Source organism: Euprymna scolopes, chromosome 24, assembly GCF_053919585.1.
Source record: "Euprymna scolopes isolate OS-2025 chromosome 24, ASM5391958v1, whole genome shotgun sequence".
NCBI classification, from domain to species: domain Eukaryota; kingdom Metazoa; phylum Mollusca; class Cephalopoda; order Sepiida; family Sepiolidae; genus Euprymna; species Euprymna scolopes.
The window spans coordinates 63,900,792-63,922,815 of NC_136505.1; the positions used below are offsets into that span (position 1 = coordinate 63,900,792).

Genomic DNA, 22,024 nt, shown 5'->3' on the forward strand with positions numbered 1-22,024 from the left:
TTTAATATGGGGGAATTCTGGACAAGAACTAAAAATGTTAAATAATGATGAAACCTCTTTGGGGATCATTTTATTTTAATTGATATTATTTTAATTGATTTTATTTTGATTGATTTTAATTGAATCTTGTTTCAGCTTTTAATAAAAAAGTTTTGTTTCTTTTTATTTACACACACACACATAATTAAGAGTGAACTTGAATACCTACTAGACACCATCCTCAGGTACTTTTAGTCTCTTTGTATAGGGGTCTGTCAGAGACCCTGACGTGAGGATATTTTTCATTAGAAGTAAACATTATTTAAAAAAGAATGGTCTCCTCAAGCCATCCAGCACGTCCTACAGATTGTGGATAGGGACACCCCCTTTATTAATAGACAGGAGCTTTTGATAAAAAAATAAAAAGCTGTAGGCAATATGGAACTCCTATAAAAATATGAATAATAAATATTGGCAAGCAGGCTGGCACCCTGGATAAAAAGGGACTCTCAACTTGTTTATACACCATGCAAGAAAAGGCAAACAATGGTGTAAACCTTCCTATCTCTGGAAGTGGCACTCCAGCACTAACTGAGGCCTCAGGGTCGGCCATCAGGCCTTGATAAAAGAAATCCTGGCCCCCTATCTCCATCATTTGTAGTAATAAAAACTAAAAAAAAAAACTAAGATGTTTAAAGAAAAAGCTGTGATCTGTTGCTCAAAAGAATGTGCTGCTGTTTTGCTACTACTACTTCAAGGTTGAAAAATTGATTAAAACATCAAATAAAATCCTTACCAAGAAAACATTATCTACAATCTTAAGGCAGGTGAAGCACTATTTTGCCTTGGTAGGCAATCTTCTAGAGACGATGTCTCAATAAAACTACTGATCCTCATCACCTGACTGTGTTGGCATCAGGAAGGACATCCAGCCTATAAAAAATCAACTAAGGAAATGACTTCCAAAGAAAATCTGTTGCGTTGCATAATTTAAATGATGGCCTGGCTATATAGCTAGGTGAGTTTGGAAATAAATTTCTAAAAGTCGTCAAACCTGTGTCAATGTGTAAAACAGATGTTAAACCGATGATGATGAATATTGTTGTTGAACATTATTAATACATTTTCCTATGAATTTGATGATTATTGTTGGTATTTGTTTCACCCATATATTTCTCGTTAAAACTAGAAAGACATTGGTTAATTACGGGAGTCGTGTCATAGTCATGTGAAGGTTGCTAACATCCCTAATTGAAAATGTTTTGGTGGATAAACTGAATTCGAACTTGCAGGTTGTCAGTGCATGTCATTAACCACTTAGCTACCAACGCCTTCCTGATGGTGGTGGTGGTGGTGGTGGTGGTGGTGATACAATATGAATATACAGACCAAATTCTTTTGAAATGTTTCATTAAATTGATCCCATTTAAAAATTCATTGGATAGCATTCTTGTGTTCGTTGCTAACAGTTCATCTCAAATGCCATTGTTCGTTCTCATTGTAACATAGCCTCTCTGCAGAAAGCTCTCCTCTTGAGATGTCTTCGTTGGTTTGGTCACATTCTTCAACATCATCCAGATAATTTTCATCCACAAAATCATTGACCCAGCTCCTTTTCAGGGTTGAAAAAACAAAAACAATGCGGCGGTCAGTTAAAAATCTGGCTCAAACCATTAAAACATGATACCAAGCTGATCCTGAACCCTTGCCACTAGAACCATAATTGGCTAACTCTTGTATTTGCAACTGCAGTTAGCATTTGTTTGAAATGTGGTAAATTCTCTGGATGGAGTCGGCCCAACTGCTTCAGGATGAATACAAAAACAAATACAAGTAAACCAGACCCCAAAAATGTAAATTCATATGGAAATAATTGAACTTTCAACATAGAAAACAATTTTTCTTTTAATTTTTTTATGTAATAAATAATAGATGTGTGTGTGTGTGTGTTTCTGTCCACCTAAATATTGCAGAAAAAATGAATATCATGCATTTTAGGTTTCTTTTTTATTTTTGTTGTAAGACGCATATTTCTTCTATTTAAGTAAAGGATATTTGGTTGACAATTATTGTTTTTCTGGAGGGGGGTTCTTTACAAGAGAACAATAAGGCATTATATTCTTAATAGTATTGTCCCTGGCAGACATGGAATCTCACTTATTTTATTTTTTAATTGTTTAAATTTTTGTCTTGTCTTATGCGAAGATTAGATTTTTGTTGTTTATTTATTTTAAAAACAACTGAAAATTTTTGTTTTGCTCCATTGTTTCTAGAGCCGCGAGTCGCTGTGTTTTGGAATTTTGTGAACATCATGCACCTTTAGTTGATTTATTGTGCACAAAATATAAGTAAGTATGACTATTCACAAATATGATTATAGTATCAACTTGCTTATTTCTATAGTTTGTCTGATTTTATTATGCAAATCATATAAACTTTTTCACTTCAAGCAATATTGAATCTTTAAATATTGTTTGTGTTTTTTTTCTGTTGGTGAGGGGAAATAGCAAAAAATTAAACAAATTAAACTTTTGATTATAGTTAAAATTATATGCACTAAAAAGAAATAAGTAAATAATCAGGGGAAAGGATTACAAATCAAAATGGGGAAATGTTGAACGTCAATAGCGTTTCAGGAATGTAACAACAAACATTAAATAGATGTTAATTTAAAAAAGAAATGAGAAAAATGCATAGACAAATCTATCTATTATATCTATAAAAGTGAATGTGTCTGTGTGTCTACATTTCCCTACGCAATAACTCTGTCAATTTTCAGTCTACAGACTCGAAATTTGATATACAGGGTATGGAGATTTAGGAAAATCTTTTTAATCGGTTTTCGGCCAGAAATTTGGCTGTTATGAGGTCAAAGTTCAACGATTTGACCTTTAAGAACTCTACCAAACTCCTCTGCCAATTTTGGGTCAAAACACTTGACATTTTAGATATAGGTTCCTTCGACATGTATCTAACTTAATAACTTGATTTGACCCCAAAACAAATGTTAAGGGGTCATAATAGGAGTCAAAGTTAAAAAAAAATTTGACACTTCGTCTCTACCAAATTACTCAGACAATTTCTGGTCTAAACATTTGAAATTTTACATAAAGGGTATTCAGAGATAGGGCAAGCTTTTTAATCGGTTTGGGTCTAAAATTTGAGTTACCAATATATAAATGTATGTATGTTTGCATGTCTGTCTAAAACTTTCGACAGAGGCGACAGATTTTTACAAGATCAGTATCGTTTTGAAGTTCGACTTTTCAGACGACAAATATTGGAAAATTGGCTAAAAACATTGTCTTCACCTTCAACTGGGCACTTTTCTACAGTGAGGAAGGGGAGGTCGCTTTTTTCGCCAATATTTTCGAAAGTCATCCTCTCCTTTCGATTGTCTAGCCTTAATTAAAACCTACATCAATTCTGGTTTGGCAGTGGTCGTAACAGCAAAGACGTCAGGTTTTTTTCCTGTTCTTTTCCTCCTTTGCAGTACGGGTTTGAGCCTGCCTGCCTTCTACCCTTTTTGTTTTTTTTTCTTTTGCTCAACATACACCTTCAAACACCCGGGCAACGCCGGGCTGAAATGCTAATATATATATATATATATATATATATTTTTATTACCAAAAGTGAAAATATGTGTTTGTCTGTCTGTGTACATTTCCTTACCAAATAACTGTCAATTTTCAGTCTACAGACTCGAAATTTTACATACGAGGTATTGAGATTTGGGAAAATCTTTTTGATTGGTTTTCAGCCTGAAATTTGGCTGTTATGGGGTCAAAGTCCAACAATTTGACCTTTGAGAACTCTACCAAACTCCTCCACCAATTTTGGGTCTAAACACTTGAAATTTTAGATATAGGTTATTTGGACATGGATCTAACTTTATAATTTGATTTGAGACTAAAACAGTAACTGTTAAAGGGTCAAAACTGGGGTCAAAGTTAAAAAAAAATTTGATCTTTGCGGTCTCTAATAAATAAGGCAGCCAATTTTTAATCTAAACATTTGAAATTTTACATAAAGTGTATTCAGACACTAGGCAAGCTTTTTAATTGGTTTTTGGCTGAAAATCTGGCTGCCAAAAGGTCAAAGTTCAAAAGATTTTACATTTGCGGTCTCTAGCAAACTATTAAGCCAATTTTGGATCTAGACATTTAAAATTATGCATAAAGGGTATTCAGACATGCAGCAAGCTTTTTAATCAGTTTTTTGGCGAAAGTTTTGCTGCAGAGTTGTCACGGTTGAAAGAGTTGAACTTCACATATTCTACCAAACTCCTTCGCCAATCTTGGGTCTAAACACTTGAAATTTTATATGTAGGTTATTTGGATATGAGTCAAACATTTTAACTTGATTTGAGCTCAAAACAATAAATGTTATGGGGTCAAAGTTTAAAAATATTTGACCTCTGCGATCCTTACCAACTTTTCTCTATGGTACTTAAGGAAGCCTATTATATAGAAAGGCATTACCATACAAATGCACACTTTTTAATATATACATATGCACATAAAGTTATGAACAGTACATAGGGCCCGAACAAAGCCAGGCTGAACTCCTAGTAATCTATAAAAGTGAGAATGTGTGTGTGTAAGAACACTGCTTAACCTATATACTCAATGAATTTTTGATCTACAGACTTGAAATTTGGTATATAGGGTATTCAGATATATGCAAAACTTTTTAATCGGTTTTCATCCAGAAAAAAAGGCTGCCTAGGGGTCAAAATTGAAAAATTGGTACTTAGGGGAGTCATCGGATTTTTATTTCTTTGTTAACTGTTTCACGAATGCATATGTATGGATCATTCACATGACTTATGTTAAGAATAAGTAGGTTTGAAAACAAGATCATGGCAAGCTGGCTTAATCGTTATCGTACTTGACTCACTGTCTTAAGGTTTTGGTTTTTATCTCCGTTCAATTACTTGTTTTTACTTACAGGAAGTGAACTGTTTAAAAAAACATAATACTTGCATGCACATGTATCAGTTTCTTTCTGTTTTTCTTTTGTTTTTTTACTTCATTTTTTTTTTTTAAGGAATTTAACATTAAGTTTGATACCTATAATATTTCTGTTTATAATGAATACCAAATCTGCATTAATTAAAATATAATATTTAAGTGTATTTTATGACTGGGCAGCCTGCTAGTATTTAATAAAATCTCACTTCCCAAAACCAAGATGCAAGTATCAAGAAGTTTCATCAGATGTCTTGGTTAATTAGTGCATGTCAAGAAAAGGCTCAAGAAAAGGCAATGGAGAAGTTAATTCATGTTAAATTTAAAAACTCATTCCTACTGTTTGTAAAATATCGAAATTTTTAGCAACATTTAATAATTACTTTTTTCTTTTAGATATTTGGAAGTTTTAAAAATTTGACTGATTGAATTTATTATGCAGATTAAGTTAATATTAGTTTAAATCCTATGAAATCTGTGATGTAAAAATCATATCTGGGCTGTAACACAGAAAGGGCCAGACGATCCCCTCCTTTTAGAGCTAACAGTCAGCCAATATCCCCTTTTTTATCCACCCATGAACTAAAAACTATCCAGGCAGAGAACCTCACCCACCCATCTTTCGCTCATGCTTTCCCTCTCTCTCCCTCTCTCTTGTGCACTTTCCCTCTACTTTCCCACAAGTAAAATGGAAGGAAAAGATTATAATTCAAGGTGGAATGAAACAATATAGATGGGAAACGAAAGCCACGCACAACAAAATATTTTCAAAGAATCATTCTATGCATTAGCCGGCACTTACTACTTAACTATGACATAAATCCACAGCATATCACCCTGCATGCTGTGTGCATAAGTCAACTCACATGGAGATGATTGAAAAAAGGGTGATGTCAATTTCAGCTTTTCCTGTATTGTGGAGGAACACTAAGAGACTTTGGGAAACATGCTTTGTTTCAAATGGATATATATATATATATATATATATATATATATATATATATATATATATATATATATGTGTGTGTGTGTGTGTAGTGAAGGCCTATGAAATTGTCATGATATACTTGGATGCATCAGCCGGTATCATAAAGACCAAATAACAATCAACTTGGAACTTATACCAAACCACTAATGGAGTTGCGAAAAACAAAACTATAAAGAATAATTGGCCCATCACCCAACCACAAAGGATTATTTGCTGAAGAAAAAAGCTGATAGAAATATTCAAATGAAAGGGATAATATCAATATTAATATGCTGAAAAAACATTTCAAATGGGCAGAAGAAAAATCAGTGCTAATAGCACCATAGTACGGCAAAGCTATGAAGCAAGTCTTTCCTGAAAGAAAAACTTATGTAGAGAAGGATATCTCCCCCCCCCCCAATTAAGTTAAATATTTTGGCGATTCTGAGGAAAAAAAAACAAAAAAACATGGAATCCAAATTTGCACATCTACCCCCAGAAGAAAGGTGGGGATTGAAAGCGATATTTTTGGAATATAACGAGACTTATTCTCAGATGTACCCGGATGCATGAGTGCAGCATTTACAGAGAAGTTGATGAATAAATTTCTAGTTGAACAACCATTTTTGACTTGTGCTCAGGTCTTTCAATAGACTGTAATCATAAAGCAGGTAAACAAGTAATTTTTATTTTTAAATTCTTGTTTTATAATCTGAAAATTTAATGCGAAAACAATGCTTATTTTGAAAAACCAATATACAGAAAATGCAAGAAAATCTTTATGGTGTATATACCTGTCATGAAACAGTGATCTTGTATTCCAAAAATCACATAAATTGATCAAGTAGTTTTCTTGTTTTTTTTTTAATTTAAGAAAATCAAATTTTATGAGTTGCTGGATGTGAGAGCAGCCAGTCACTATATTTGTTTAGGATGCATTTAAATTCAAGGGCAGACAACTCGATTCAATTAACAAACTTTATCTATTTCTCTATAAGTAAGAGATCATCAATACTTTATTGCTAAAAATCGTAAAGTTTGATTTTCTTCAATAAAAAAGAAATACTTGATCTGTCCATATGATTTTTGAAATATAACATCTGTTGTATAGTCGACTTAAATTTTTTTTTATGTAAATACAGTCATATCTTCAACGATGTGCAGACTGTTTCCATCATATTAGATATCATCAGGCAAGAAAAATTAAGGTACAAAAACTGAAAAGGTTTAACACCTTTTCAAATTTTGAAGAGAGAGAATTCGCCATGAATGGCGATGGATAAAATTTGAGTTTTTATGAGAATATGTTAATTCTGAACATTCGGTTTCTGTTGAGAGAAGGGGTAGTTTAAGGTTAAAGAATTAGCAAGGAGGGGGGGGGTAATATAGTAATACAGAGGTGGGGTATGAAGACAGTAGGGAGAGAGGGGAGAAATAGAGGCAGACTAGCACAGTTGCTACTGATGAAACCCAATGGTGTGGATCAAATTTCAGGTCATTTAGGGGTGTTTCAGCTATTGGTAAGAATGTAACTAAATTGGGTCAACTGGTTAGTCATTTTATTTGTTTGTTTATTTATTTTTATTTTTTATGTTTTTTATTTATGTTTATTGTTTTGAAATTTAGCTTTGAATTTTTTCTACTATTACCAAGTTGAATGTTAAATCTATATATCTATACTTTGATGTTAAAGCTTATTGAATGATTGAATGGTGGTAATATTGTCTCTTTATTTATTTGTTTCCTTATGCACGCATGCATACATGAAAGAGTGACCCAAAAACGAGTAATAGATACTATAAACCCATACATTCGCAGATGGACATATACACGTATGTGTATGCGAATGTATATGGGAGAAACCCAAATATCATCATCAGGGCACTTTTTTCTTTTTCTTTTTCTTTATTTTTTTTCCTTAGTAGGGTTATGGATCTACTATATATCTAATAGTTTAATTAAATCAATTATTGATTTGTGTTTTGATTTTATTCTGGTTGGTATTTTAATAGATTAAAATATTATTAAAGCTTATTGAATTATGTTAGTTTTCACTTTCGGTATGCTTAGGTGTTCATAGTGATATATCTATAATATAAAGCTGAATGTCTGTGTATGTGTGTATGTCTGGTCACGAATAGGCTCCTATATGGTTGACCATTTTAAAAAATTGATTATATATAATGATAGAAGATGTATCGAGACACAGGAATGGGTAGGTTTGATTTGGCAGAACAGTGGTTCATTAAAATTGTGGGGTCTGCATTCGCGCCTGGTCCACAAAGTATGGAAATAAAAATTTTTTAAAAAAGTGTTTTTGATATAGATGTACATAATAATACTTTCATAAGTATGTTTTAACTTAAATAGGGATGGTATAATAAAATTGTGGGGTCTGCGTTCACACCTGGCCTCCATAGAATGGAAATAGGCACAAACTTTAATAAAGACTTTTCATATCTATCTGCGTAAGTATACTTTGATAATTATGTTTCAGTTTGAAGAAATGTGGTATAATAAAATTATGGAGTGTTCGTTCGCGCCTGACCTCCATAGAATGGAAATATGTCACAAAGTTTGACAAGGTTTTTTAATATAGATCCACAGAATATTGTGATAAGTGTTTCAGTGAGAACAGGTATGGAATAATAAATTATGGGGTTTATCTATTTTATTTTTACTTTCATCATATTTTGCTTTAGTTTTGATACCCCCAAATTCGAAGCTATCTCTTTACAACCCTTCCTTTTCATAACCTATCATACTTTCATAAATCAGAGTCCATTTTCTGTAGGCTGTTTTTGAACCCAGTCAACGACGGGTACTTTTACTAGTATATATATATATATATATATATATATATATATATATACACACGCACATATATGTACATAAGAATTCACATATATCATGTGTTATTCAGGACAATTAATATACTTTTATATTTGTGTGTACGTTATTATTTTATATCATTTTTTATTGCTTATAATTTTTATCAATGTGTATTATTGTATATTGATATTTTTATTATAGTTTCGTATTCAGATTATTTTTAAAAGTTTTCTTGAAGCTAAATGTAAGGTTGAGGACTTATTGTAATTTCTACTATTTGAAAGTCGTTTCTAGAAGTTATATAGTGTTTTATTTTAGGAACTTAAATTATGTTATTTTTTTTATTTATTTATTTTTCATTTTTTTATTAATATGTTGGGGCTAGGAGTAGATAAGCCTGTAAGGGAAATTCTAGATTTGTATATTTAGTGCTAAAAACAGTAAATTCAGCAGTGTTTGTGGAAAACCTCAAGTCTGGGTGGTTAGTTTATGGAGGGTGTTATGTAATTTGTGTTTTTATAGTTGTTGGTGGCAAGTTTAGTTAACTAAGGTGTTAGGCTAGATGAGTATATATATATTAAGACTGACAAAGTATCACTGAACAGTCAGACATTAGTAAGCAAATATACATACAAATGGATATACAAATATTTGAACAGACATATCAATTTGGGTGTACAAACATCTGTACGACGCATATACGGATATAAATACAGTTTCAGATGTATAGAAACATAGATTCATACACATAAAATTCAACATAACTCACAAACATACATGTGAATGCTTGAGGAAAACAAATAGTGGACGTGTGTACTTACAATTCTACAGATTTTTTTTTTCTCTGGATGGGGTAAAGTTAAGGGGTAATAATGGGATTACTAAGGTTTTTTTTTTTTTTTTTTTTTTTTACACAGGCATTACCACATTACCAAGGCCAAGAGGCCACTCGAGGATAAGGGTTAAAGAGTGTACAGTAGAAATTGGACAATATAGTAATCAATTCGGTAAATTTGTTAACTTATATGGAACGGCTCATAAAAAACTTATTTATATTAGGCTTGAAGACAACCATATTGTAATCAGCCAGAAAGCAGGAAAACGGAAGACAATTCCACAGGCGTGCAGTTCTAAGAAAGGAGTTTTGTTCATGGAATCTACGTTTAGGTTTGGACACAGATAAAGAGTGGGGGGAATTATTGATAGTGTTTTCAGCTAGACGAGTGTTTCTTGTGAAAGTTTGGCAAGGGGGGACCATAGACTGAAGCTCAGTCAAACACTTTCCATGAAAATAACGATACATCAGAGACAAACTCGCAACATCTCTTTTGTGAGATAGAGGTTGCAGGGAAGAGAAAAGGACATCTACGAGGCTACAAAGTCTATTTTAAACTCTATCAAAGCAGGACAAGTCCTTTCTAGCAGCTCCTGCCCAGATGTGGCAACAGTATTCCATCTTTGGACATACCTGGCTCTTATATAAATAGAGAATAGCATCAGCAGTGAGATATCTACTGGATCGATAGAAAGATTCCACCATTTTTCCAGTGGCCTTGGCAACAGATTTGATGTATGTGTTCCATTTAAGATCAGGAGTAACGGTCAAGCTCAGAAGCTTGTCAAAACTTGAGGCCTCCTGAAGAGAAGAGCCATTCATTTCAACTGATGCCAGATGAAGATCTGAGTGTTGATGATGTAAAGAGAGGAGCTTGGTTTTAGATGCATTAAAAGTAACCAGCCACTCCTTTCCCCATTTTACCATGTGCTCAAGATCAGAGAAGAGAGAATTGGAGAGAACTTGGTTGTTTACTGTCTTAGACGTGCTACCATAAATGGTAGTGTCATCAGCATAAATGTCTACGAATGATGTAAGGATGTGATTTGGAAGATCATTAATGTAGATCAGGAATAGAGTTGGGCCCAGGATGGACCCCTGAGGGACTCCAGCATTAATACTGTGAGCTTCTGATTTTTGCCCCTCAACTACTACTCTTATGAACCTATCAGAAAGAAATGATTTGATAATTGAGAAGACATTTCCAGCTATACCATAGCTAGAGATCTTGTGAAGTAAACCTTTATGCCATACCCTATCAAAGGCCTTTGATATGTCAAGAGCAATTGCCCTAGAAAGGTTGCCTCCATCGAGAGATTTGCTAATCCTATGGGATGTAACTGTAAGCACATCTGCTGTAGATCTAGCAGAACGGAAACCATATTGTGTGTCACTAAGAAGGTTATTTTTGTTGAGATGGTTTATTACTTCTGTATTTAACACAGATTCCAGCAACTTACTCATGACGCACAGGAGACTTATTGGCCTGTACTGAGAGGGGGATGAGCGATCACCTGAATTCTTAAATACAGGGCATGCTGATGAGATTTTCCAGGGTGATGGGAAGCTATTCTCCTTAAGACAATGTTTAAACAGTTTTGTAAGTATGGGCGCTAGTTCTGGTTGAAGGTTTTTTGAGTACTATAATTGGAATACTGTCAGGGCCTGTTGCTTTACTGGAATCAAGGTTTTTGATTAGTTTGGCAACATCACATACAAATATATGTATATCACATAGTATGTTTTCTGATACAGGAGGAAATATTGGGGGTTGGCGGCTTTGGTTGCAAAGGGTAGAATTAGCTGCAAAGTTCTTGGCAAAGAGTTTGGCTTTGTCTGATGCTGACGAGATTACCTCAGGTCCATTGATGATAGTTGGGATAGAGCACACGTTTCTGTTCAGGATTCTGTTTGCTATTTGCCAAAACTGGTGGGAACCAAGCCGCTGCTCAGCTACTTTGGACTTGACGGACTGAGCATATAACTCTCTTGCGTTCTTTATTAATTTCTTACAATGGCTGCTGGCAGTCCTGAAAGCGGCTTTAGTTTCCATACATCTATTACGTTGGAAGCAGTGGAAAAAGTGATTTCTGTGCGCAATGGCAGCAGCACATTCTGGAGAGAACCATGGCTGGCTGTTAGGTTTTTGCTGGAACTTTTTCGAGGGTATGAAATTGTCTATACCTACAATTAACCATTCCGTCAGGTCTGATACTATAGAGGACACATCCCTTTTAAACATAGAATGCAGAGGTAGATCCGATATAAATGTACGGAAGCTATCCCAGTCAGCCTTAGGGTATCGATATACTGTACGATGGAGAGGTACATCTGGGGACTTATTACATTTCATTTTTATCTTAATTGATATAACAGAGTGGTCAGAAGATCCAAGAGGAGACAGAACAGAAACTGAACATAGTTCAGGGCAAGTTGTGAGAAAAAGGTCTAGTAGACTCGCATACAGGCCGTCATTGTCGGGCACACGGGTGGGTTCGTGAACAATCTGAGTGAGGTCATAAGCAATGGAGAAATCATGACAGAACCTCCCCTCATCATCGGTCTTGTTTGAGTGGGTCAACCATTCCACGTTGTGAACATTGAAGTCTCCACATATGTGAATGTTAGCTGAAGGATAAGCAGATAGGATTTGGTCAATTTTCTCAGATATGCTTTTAAAGATAGTAACTCCGCTGTTGTGGGGGTGATAGAGAGTAAATATAAATGCAATAGTGTGAGCTAATGCAACCCGGAAGCACATATAAGTTAAGTTAGGATCTTCTCTGGAGATGTCCCTACCACATGGAAAGCCATCTTTAATATAGGCACATATTCCATGCCCATGGCGATCTTGGGGGTCAGATTTAGAAGTTAAGTTAGAGCATCCTTTCATTGCGAACTCTTCTAGGGAAATAGCTTGTCCAATGCCAGTTTCACTTAAAAATAAAAGGTCTGGTTTAGTCTCCTGTAATTGGGTTTCAACCTCTGGAAGGTTAGAATGTAGACCCCTGATGTTGGAGAAGCAGACATGGTAGTGGGGGTCTACATTGGAGGTTGGAGAACCAGGTTTAATTGTGTATTTTTTCTTGAAACTTGTCATGATGAAATTTTGGAATTTGTGGATTAGGTCGTCAGATTTGCTTAAAGCAGGACAGAGAGGGGAAACTAAGAGAGAAAAAGAAATGAAGTAATGTCTGCAGTTTATAGAGGTTTCTAATCTCTTGTTGAGTAACTTATCGCTCTCTTTAAATCATACAATAAATAATTTTTGGAAAGGCAGAGGTAACATGGGGAGCTAAGTGATGAACATGTTTTGGCTTTTTGAGAATATTCCATTTTATAGTTGTTTTTTTTTCAATGAGTTCTTTATAATGAGCTGAAAGTGATGTAGTAACTTTACTGTTGGGGTTTTCAAATGAACTTTTCTGACCTCTAAAGTGTTCCTTGAATGTATTTCCAGCCATACCGATATAATATTTACAATTATTTGGGTTTTCCTTCATGGAGATTTTTGCACTATAAACCACTGATGCCATTAAGTAATTTCCATTCAATGGCCATTCTTGTTTATTTCTACAATTACAGGATTTTGTGGTGCTATTTTTATTTGACTCGGATGTGCTATTTAGAATCTTCATGTTACATTTCTTTATGAGTTTCTCTAAGTTTTCACTACAGCTTAATTTTATTGTATTTTTATTGAATATTTTATTGAGGATATTATTGGGTGGGAAGTATTGTTTTATTAGGTTAAGGAATTTTTTTCCTTGGGTTAGTTTTGATATTTAAGTTGAACATACATATCTGATGGAATGCAAATATCATATTACAAAAAAAAATATATATATATACTAGTGATGGGATAATTCCAGTATTTTTCCTGATTCTGATTCTTTATTAATCTTAACTATAAAAGTGTTATTTTTATAAATCTTAACTATAAAAGTGTTATTTTGTCCTGATAACCATAAAAACAAATATTAAATGTGTCTATACGTCTATAAACGTAAAAACACACTTGTGAGGAGGTGATCTTGAGATTTTAGTCTTACTGGAAGTTTAAAATCAATAAATATTATTTTGTTATTACTATCAGAGGTAGAAGATGTTTCTTAAACAAAATCAAATAAAAAATGATAATTTAAAGAATCAGTTTTGACATTGGGAAATAGGCTCAATTTTTTTCGATACCGATTCTGATACCCCAAAAAGCTTTGATTTTTCCGATTCCAACACTAATATATACGTTGTGCGTGTCTTATTTAACTGACTGTTGTCCTCGCGTCCTTAAGGTCTATTTCATGAATCTTATCTAATGGCCCTTGACATGTCTAGTGTTCATGGGTGCGTGTGTGTATTACATATAATTCACAGTACATTTATGAATGACATACTTGTTGCTGCATGGCCTTCTGTCTTTTGGCCGCTGCTTGGGAGATTCGCCAACATCTTGGGGGAGCTGGGTTCTGCTATAACAAAGCATGCATGCAAGACAGACACAAGACAATGTATGTTTTTATATATTGGTTTATTTCACTCCTAGGCATCTCCATCTCCTCTTCTGCAACATGGAGTGAAATTGATGGTCTTGTACTTGTGGCGTTTCTCGGCATCCATTATGGGGAATCCTGTTTAACCCATCTTACTACCTCAACTTCTAGGACCCAACTCTAACTTACTCAAAACCAGAACCCTTGACACATCAGATCCAGCTCCTGCTTGGCCTACTTCTGGTTCAACTTACCAGTCACCCAGATTGTCAACCTGAGTCGTTGCCCTCTGCACCTGTATACTTGCTTCAACCTCTTGCTTTCTCACAATTCAAATTTCCATTGTTTAATTATCCCTAGCCAGATAGATAATAAATGCTTTCTACCCAGCGTTGCCCTTCATTCCATAATGAGTATGTACACTATATAAAGATTTTTCTGTGTTTTTGTAAATAAGTTTAATTGTAAATATGCACTAAACATTCAATAAAATAAATTTTAGAGGAAGTGTCTGTTTAGGAATGGGGACTCGTACAGATCCACCTGAATTTATGATTCTGAATGTTTTTTGATCCTGTTTAAAACTTTTCTATTCATGGCTTTCTTTTCACCGGAGAATTCTCACATTTTGATAATTTATATAAATTTGATATTTGACCTTGAAAACGATTTTAAGCGTTTGTTGTCTATTGAAAGTTTTTATTATTTTTGAAAGGGGACTTCGAGTTCTTTTGACTAAATTAGCCGAGAAAGGTTATCGGAATGAATTGAAACCTCTTCTTTCTCTCCTCAATGCTGGTTCTTCTCATCAAGCAATCAAACAGGTAAAAAATCCTTCAGTCTCTCATTTAAAAGAAAGGTTCTTGTCCAGAATTCCCCTGTATTAAAAAATAAAAAGAAAGAAAAGTCTGTATGATATACATATCTGTGATGGAATGCAAATATCATTACAAAAATTATATAAATTGATCAATTAGTTATATCTTTATTAAGACATTTATTTTTAAGCAATTAATGAGAATTCATAGGCATTGCAGCATAAATCTCGCAAGTTTCAATTATTGAGTTAGCTCTCTCCCCCCCCCCCTCCCCCAAAGAGGCAGACAAGGCAGTCGATCATTATAAAATTTGATTTTCTTATTTAAAAATAAAACTGCTTGATCAATTTATATGATTTTTGGAATAAATTTTCATTTTATCACACAAATTTTTCTTTATTTTGTTTTTTACTATAGAGAGAATTCTGGACAAGAATAAAAAAGAAAAAAAAAGAAAAGAAAATCAACTGAGAAAAAAATTAGTTTTTGTTCCCAATTTTATTATTTTTTACATTTTTATCCTCCTTGATTTTGTCTTTAACTTAACTTTTATTCCATCTCATCACCTGTTAAAGGCTCTGGGATTTCCGCCCTTTGGGCACCACTGATCATTGTGAACTTGGAGAATGAGTCTTTGGTATTTATAAACCATTCACTTGGATAAGATGTGGCACAAGGCCAGTTCAATATGGAAGACTTGGTAAGTTTAATTATATATGGCACAATCACGTTGACACACCGGTTCTCGCCAGATCACTAAAGGTAAGCAACATTGAGCCTGGCCAATACCAGATGGGTGACCATTTGGGAAGACAAGACACTGTATGTACTGCGAGGTAAAATATCAATTGGGAAACTCGCGCATTCTATCCTTCTCTTGAGGGTAGATGGGCCATTCTTAAGCTGTGGTAGGCAACCCATCTAGTGATGGCGTCATGATAAAAAATACTCTTGATAGTCCTGGCGAAGTATCAAGTATTCAGCTACCGACAATATTTGAATTGCACTACAAACTCGTGTAGTGAGTTCAATCTCAGCTGCAGCTGCATGTTACATTTATGTTATTTATTGTTATTAAAAAAACTTTTGTTTTTATTTTTAGCTCTTTATATCAAGTAGCTTCATGCTTTGTCTGGAGTGATTTCCATAAAAAAATTGCAAATTTTCCTATGGCTCTGCCACTTTATTAAACCCAAACAAGGGACAAAAAAGAATGAACCAAAATCAGCTAAAATCTCAGTGTTGATCAATTATTAAAGACAAAAGTTAAAAAAAAGACGTACCTTGATCAAAACTAACTATTAACAAAAAAGGAATAAAAAATGAAGACACGTTGCAAGGCCTTTCTATTTACACATGCACACATCGAGAAAATGTATGAATGGCTTTATTTACATCTTTAAGATTGATTTATACACATAAGCAATAAATCGCTTAGGCCAGGGGTTCCAAACTACGGACCGTGAGCCAAATACAACTTGCCAAAGTCTTTAGTCCGACCCACAGAGCTCTTATGCAAAACGTAAAAAAAGTATTCATAAAAAATTCAAAATGGAAATGTGTGAAATTAGTGTTATGGTTTTTCTTTTAATTCATAAAATGATCAAAAAGAATGAAATTTTGGAGGACGATATTCACTAAAAAGCCAAACTAATCAGCAAAACGATATAGAATACATCCAGGTTTTTAATTTTTTTATTATTATTTTGGTTCACGTAGATTTAAAAAGTAAATAATATGGTCCCCTGTTCGAAAACTTTGGAGACCACTGGCTCGAGGCAACAAAAAATAAGAAAGATCAAAAATAGGGATGTCGAGATTATAGTCCAAGGGAAATAACTCTTAACTGCATTTTACCTGACCCAAGGGAGATCACTTCTAACAGATTGTTAATTTCACACACTTCCTTCCAACCTAAAATTATAAGACCCGATTGAGAGTATCTTTCTTGTATAAGATGGCATATATTTTTGTTAGCATTTGTTTATTACGAACTCGAAAAATACTCGTCTCAGGATAGGTAAAATTAATTCCCCAAACAGAACAGTTTTGCATAACTTTGTAAAGATTAAAATCAAGATATGATGATACTAAACCCTATGTCTATAATCCTTATTCTATTACACGATTTTGATTTTAGAAAATCATCATACCATATGAAATCAACGATTCTCTTGTTGGCATTGGTTTCCCTGGTATTTTTCTCTGGGATTCTTTCTAGAAAGACATTGGGTACTTACAGGAGAGACCACGTAAAGTTTGTCAATATCCTAAGTGAACGTGATTTTTGTAGAACAAAATGGATTCAAACTTGGAACACCCAGGTCGTCAATACGTATTATTAACCACTTGACCACTGTCACCTCCTATTTTAGAAAATGTCTAAAATTTAAAGCTTAAGAGTTCTTAAGAAATTGAAATTCAGAAAATCTTGCTTAATTGGTGTCTAGTGACTATAGATCAAATTCAATGTAAATTTGAAATATTTTAGTTTTTAAATAGGAGTTTGTGCTCATATTACCACCTTGAAAGCTTTTAATATACCCCAAAGAAATTGAAATTTTGGGAATATTTGTTAATCTATGTTGAAATTTCGGGAATATTTGTTAATCGATGTTGAATAAATATTAAATTTCACATACCCAAATTGATAAAGATGGAAATTTATCTATTTCAGAAATCTCATGTTGCCGCTCAGAAGATCCAGGCTCTTTGGCGAGGTTATATTACAAGAAAAAAGCTTTGTAAGATGAATGAATCCATTGGAAAATTCCAGAGATTGTATTTGTAAGTAATTCCAAAAAATACAGGGTGGTCTCTAGAAAAACGGGAAATTTGTCAAACAATGATTTATTTTTATAAAGAATAATTTTTACAAAATTTTTCAAAGACAAATGTTATATTATACTTGTAGATACTCAAAATGTCATCTGTGCACTTCACTGCAGCGTCTTAACCTAGAAATCCAAGCTCGTGTGGCGTTTTGAAGGGTAACTTGTGGGATATCATTCCAAGCTCTTGCCAAGCACATTTTCAAGTCATCAATAGAGTGTATGTCACGTCGACATTTCTGCGTCTCCGTCTCCGTTAATAACAAGCTCACAGTACAGTAATCCATGACATTTAAGTCTTCTGGTGCAATGAAATCAGGAGCAGATTGCCGAAGAAATAGCAATCACACATTTTATTCATGATCTAAGCTGACCTTCAAATTTCCCGCATTTCTAGTGACCCACTTGTAGTAAAATAAAATCAATTATATTTTTTCTTCTGAATTTAAGTTTGTTTTATTTGCTATCAAGAGATTTGTTGACACTCAAAATTACTTTCATGTACAAATACAGTGTAAAAATTTATGGAAAATATTTAAAAATATACATTATATATATTTTCCGACTGGGCAATACCGGGCGGCCTGCTAGTAATGTATAAAACTAATAATAAGTATAAAAACTAGACTAAAAATAATGATTAATATAAAAACTAGACTAAAGGAAAAAAAATAGAACCCAAGACGTATATCTTCAGACAATGCTCACCTGGATAGAGGCGTTGAATCTCTATGGTTCCAGGTGAACATTATTTGAAGATAGCGGTTTCAATCCTACCCAAAACAGACCAGAGGTGTAGTTGCCCAAAAACATGGTGAGACAACAACTACTATGGAAGGCAGTAATTACTGAGGATACAGTTACGAGATTCAGCATTCCTATCTCATTGCGGTTAATCACCTGAAGAAGGCCAGGGGATAAGTTGGCTGAAATGTGATGAAACAACAACTGTGCAGATGAGGATAACAATCAATGCCTCTGTTCAGTCTCGAAAGACAAAGGATACCCCCTGTAGGGGCAGTTGCGCATGTAATTATGAGGCAAGGGTTGCGCAATCACCAACCACGCCTCTCCTGAATCGGCATTGTTTGAGTCCAGTGGCATGGAGAAGTCCAGGATGACTGGAAACAATGTCGAGATAAGCGGAGAGCACATACAGCACCTGGAAGTACCAAATGGTCACCCATTTAGTACTGACCAGGTTCAACCTTGCTTAACTTCGGTGATCCAGTGGGAACCGTTGTGTCAACTAGATTCTGGTGTGATTCTGAGGACAACAGTCTGCAAACAAACATAGTCCATATTTATGGAAGATGCAAAGTTTTGATAATGATGATGCCATTCGGTGTGAATTTCAGTTTTTGTTTTGATCTGATATCATTTTTTTTTTTTTTAATGTTGTAGTTCGTAAGTTTCTTTGTTTGACAGAATTTTTCATTTTTTCCTTTGAAGGAAATGGAAAGAAAATAAGAAGCAAGAATTACAAAAGCAGCAACTAAAATCTTGGCAAGTCGAACAGCGCCGTCACAAATTACAACAAAATTTGAAATCTTTTCATGAAAAACAATTAAAGAAAATTGAAATCGTAAAAGCAGGTCAGTTGTTTCCTTGTTTGTTGTTTTTATTATCAGAAGAAAAGATATAAAGACTCTCTGAAGAAGTCCCTCGGTGACTGCCACGTTGACCACCTCCAGTGGTCTGCTCTCGCTGCTGAGCGTGCTACCTGGGAATGTACTGTCCACCAGGCTGTTGCCTCCTTTGAGATCTCCCGCACAGAGAATCTGCGGGAGAAGCGCTGCAGGAGGAAGATTCGGGAAGCCTCAGCAGTCACACCTAACATGACTTTTGACTGCAACCGCTGTGGCAAAACCTGCTTGTCCCGCATTGAGCTCGTCAGCCACAAGCATGCCTGCAGTCGACGTGGAAAACCCCCTTCATAGAATCTTTGTTTGCGAACTACTGCCAAGAAGACATTCTCAGAAGAATCCTCTTTTCATGGATATGAAACTTCTGTTTCTTAGCAAACTTCTGCTTTTTTGCAAATTTTCAAGAGCAGAAAGTGGATCCTGGTTTACTCATAACTCTCGCTACCTTATTTTGTCCTTTAGTCCTCATATTCCATAAGTGATCTTTCTGACAAAAGAGAAAGAATTGCTGTTTGAAGAGGGAGAAAATTTTTTTCATTAAAAAATGTACTCCTATCCACCCACATACATACTTGGAGTCTTTCTCTTGCTAATGGTTATAGGCCCTGTCGGTGGGGCATTAGAATATGCTGACTGCCCCCCTGCAGAGGGTAAAAGTCCCTCAATGGGGGTCCTGGATATGACCTTAAACTATATCCAGTGGTGAGGCCCCAGCTTGTGGGCTTTGGGGAGTGTGGAGCAACCCTTTAATTACCATTGCTCCCAGGTCCACTCTGACCCGGAGTGGTAGTACCTGTTAGGGTCCCAACTATGGGTCAAATAGAAACCGACGTGAAAACAACAAATATATTCTATTAAAAAATTTTTTTTTCAAAATCGTTGGATTCAGCATTAAATAACCCGAAAAGGGTTGATATGCCGTAAAACAAAAACAACCAACCAACCAACGGTCATATTTTTTTTTTATGTTTGTTTTTAATGACGGTGTGGAGAGACACAGCAGTGAGCGTCCACAGGTGGTGTGTGCCCTCTATGGAGAAGCACTGACATTCAAACCCAAAACCCGCTCGATACGAAAAAATAAGGCACATGCAAATTTAGATGCTATTGTGGTTCGAGATGTCAATATAAAAAGACCTTTTTTTTTTCTTGTTCAACGACAGTGACATTTTTTATCTTGTGCACGTGAGGTTGCTGTCAGTTGTGAAGCCGAAAAAAAGCACGGAATTTATCTCCCCTAGTAAAAAGCTGAAGTCAGTCTCCCTATGTTGGCTTAAACCGAACTGATAGGGAGAAAATAATGAAACACTAATGTCTTATGTACAAAGTAAAAAGAAAGTGGAATCTTAGGAAGATCGTCATCATTCCAGTAATTTTAGGAAAAATCGAGCTCATGAAAAAGAATTTCAAATTGAGGATTTAATAGGTTGCACACTAGCGACCAAACTCCAACCTCTGTCACATCACTGAAATGTTGCATCTCATCTCTGTGCCTGTTTTATAAGTATTTTATTGGAATATGCTCTGACGAACTCAAAGCACCCTCGACATAAATAGCCCCCCACCTTCCCAGACTAACCCAACAATTTCCACTCCTACACCATAGAGATCCCTAGATGCTGGAAAATTTTCTACTCAAATAATTTCTTCCTTCAAACTGCTAAACTTTGGAATTCTCTCCCAGGTGCCTGCTTACCTGACTGTAGTGACATGCAGAAATTCAAGTATAACATGTCGCTGTTCAACTCCCTACATAATAGTATCTTTTTAAATTTCATTCTAAATCGTAGCCCTTTACGTCAAAGTGGCACTGAGCCTTGTTTAGGGTTAAAATAACAGTAAAAAAAAAGTTGTAAAAATAAATTGCAAATTACTTAACTCCACTTTTGATCAACGTTTCAGAAACCATTAATAGACCTGTATTATTTTTGCTTGTAGATCGCATCCAGCAATATTTAGATGGAGAGATGGAGTCAGCCGCCATTTTGATCCAGAAAATGTGGAGAGGTTACAAAGAACGATCCAAATGGAATCAACGACAAGAGGAATTCCATCGTCACAAAGCAGCCATCACAATACAAAGAAATGTAATCAAACATTTAACATATCAACAAGCCATTTTTTTTATGGGAAAGTAGAAAAATACTCGTCCAGGACAGTTAAAATGGATTCCTCAAACAGAAGCTTCGTATCACTTTTATGTCCTCTTACAAAAATTAAAACCTAGGTATAAATGTACAAAACGCTGTCTAGAACCCCTGTTCCAATTTTGATTGTAGAAAATAATATCTAAAGCCTTAAGCTGAAGAGGTCTTAGGAATGAATTGATCAAATTTAATGGACCCATCTTGTTGCTTTTACTTCCCTTACTTCCCTGTGTCAAAAGGTTGAAAGATCTGCCATGTTGACCATGTCCAATGTTTATTCGATTATACTCTTAATCCATTGCTTTTTCGGGTTTGAGGCCAGTGGTCTTCGAATCCTCATTCATGCAGTCAGTCTATCTTTTCCTTTAGCAGCCTCAAAAATGGAAGCTACGGATGATGATGCTCTCAATTTTTCTCGGCTACACAATATGATTCATGCACTGAAGGTGACCATACTAGCACAGCCCGCTTCACCAAAGAACCTCCTCGACATTGACTAAACCCATGGC

The 22,024-nt window shown here is 34.8% G+C and overlaps 1 protein-coding gene across 1 annotated transcript in view; it reads left to right on the forward strand.

Annotated features, from left to right (window-relative positions):
- The window catches only part of LOC145246750 (IQ calmodulin-binding motif-containing protein 1-like), a 56,270-nt gene that overhangs the window by 22,773 nt on the left and 11,473 nt on the right, over positions 1-22,024 (forward strand). Inside the window, exons 7-11 of the mRNA XM_080108516.1 lie at positions 2,253-2,327; positions 14,789-14,897; positions 17,569-17,678; positions 19,175-19,317; positions 21,307-21,455. Of these exons, the coding sequence (XP_079964642.1) occupies positions 2,253-2,327; positions 14,789-14,897; positions 17,569-17,678; positions 19,175-19,317; positions 21,307-21,455 (586 nt within the window). The remainder of the gene's footprint in view (positions 1-2,252; positions 2,328-14,788; positions 14,898-17,568; positions 17,679-19,174; positions 19,318-21,306; positions 21,456-22,024) is intronic.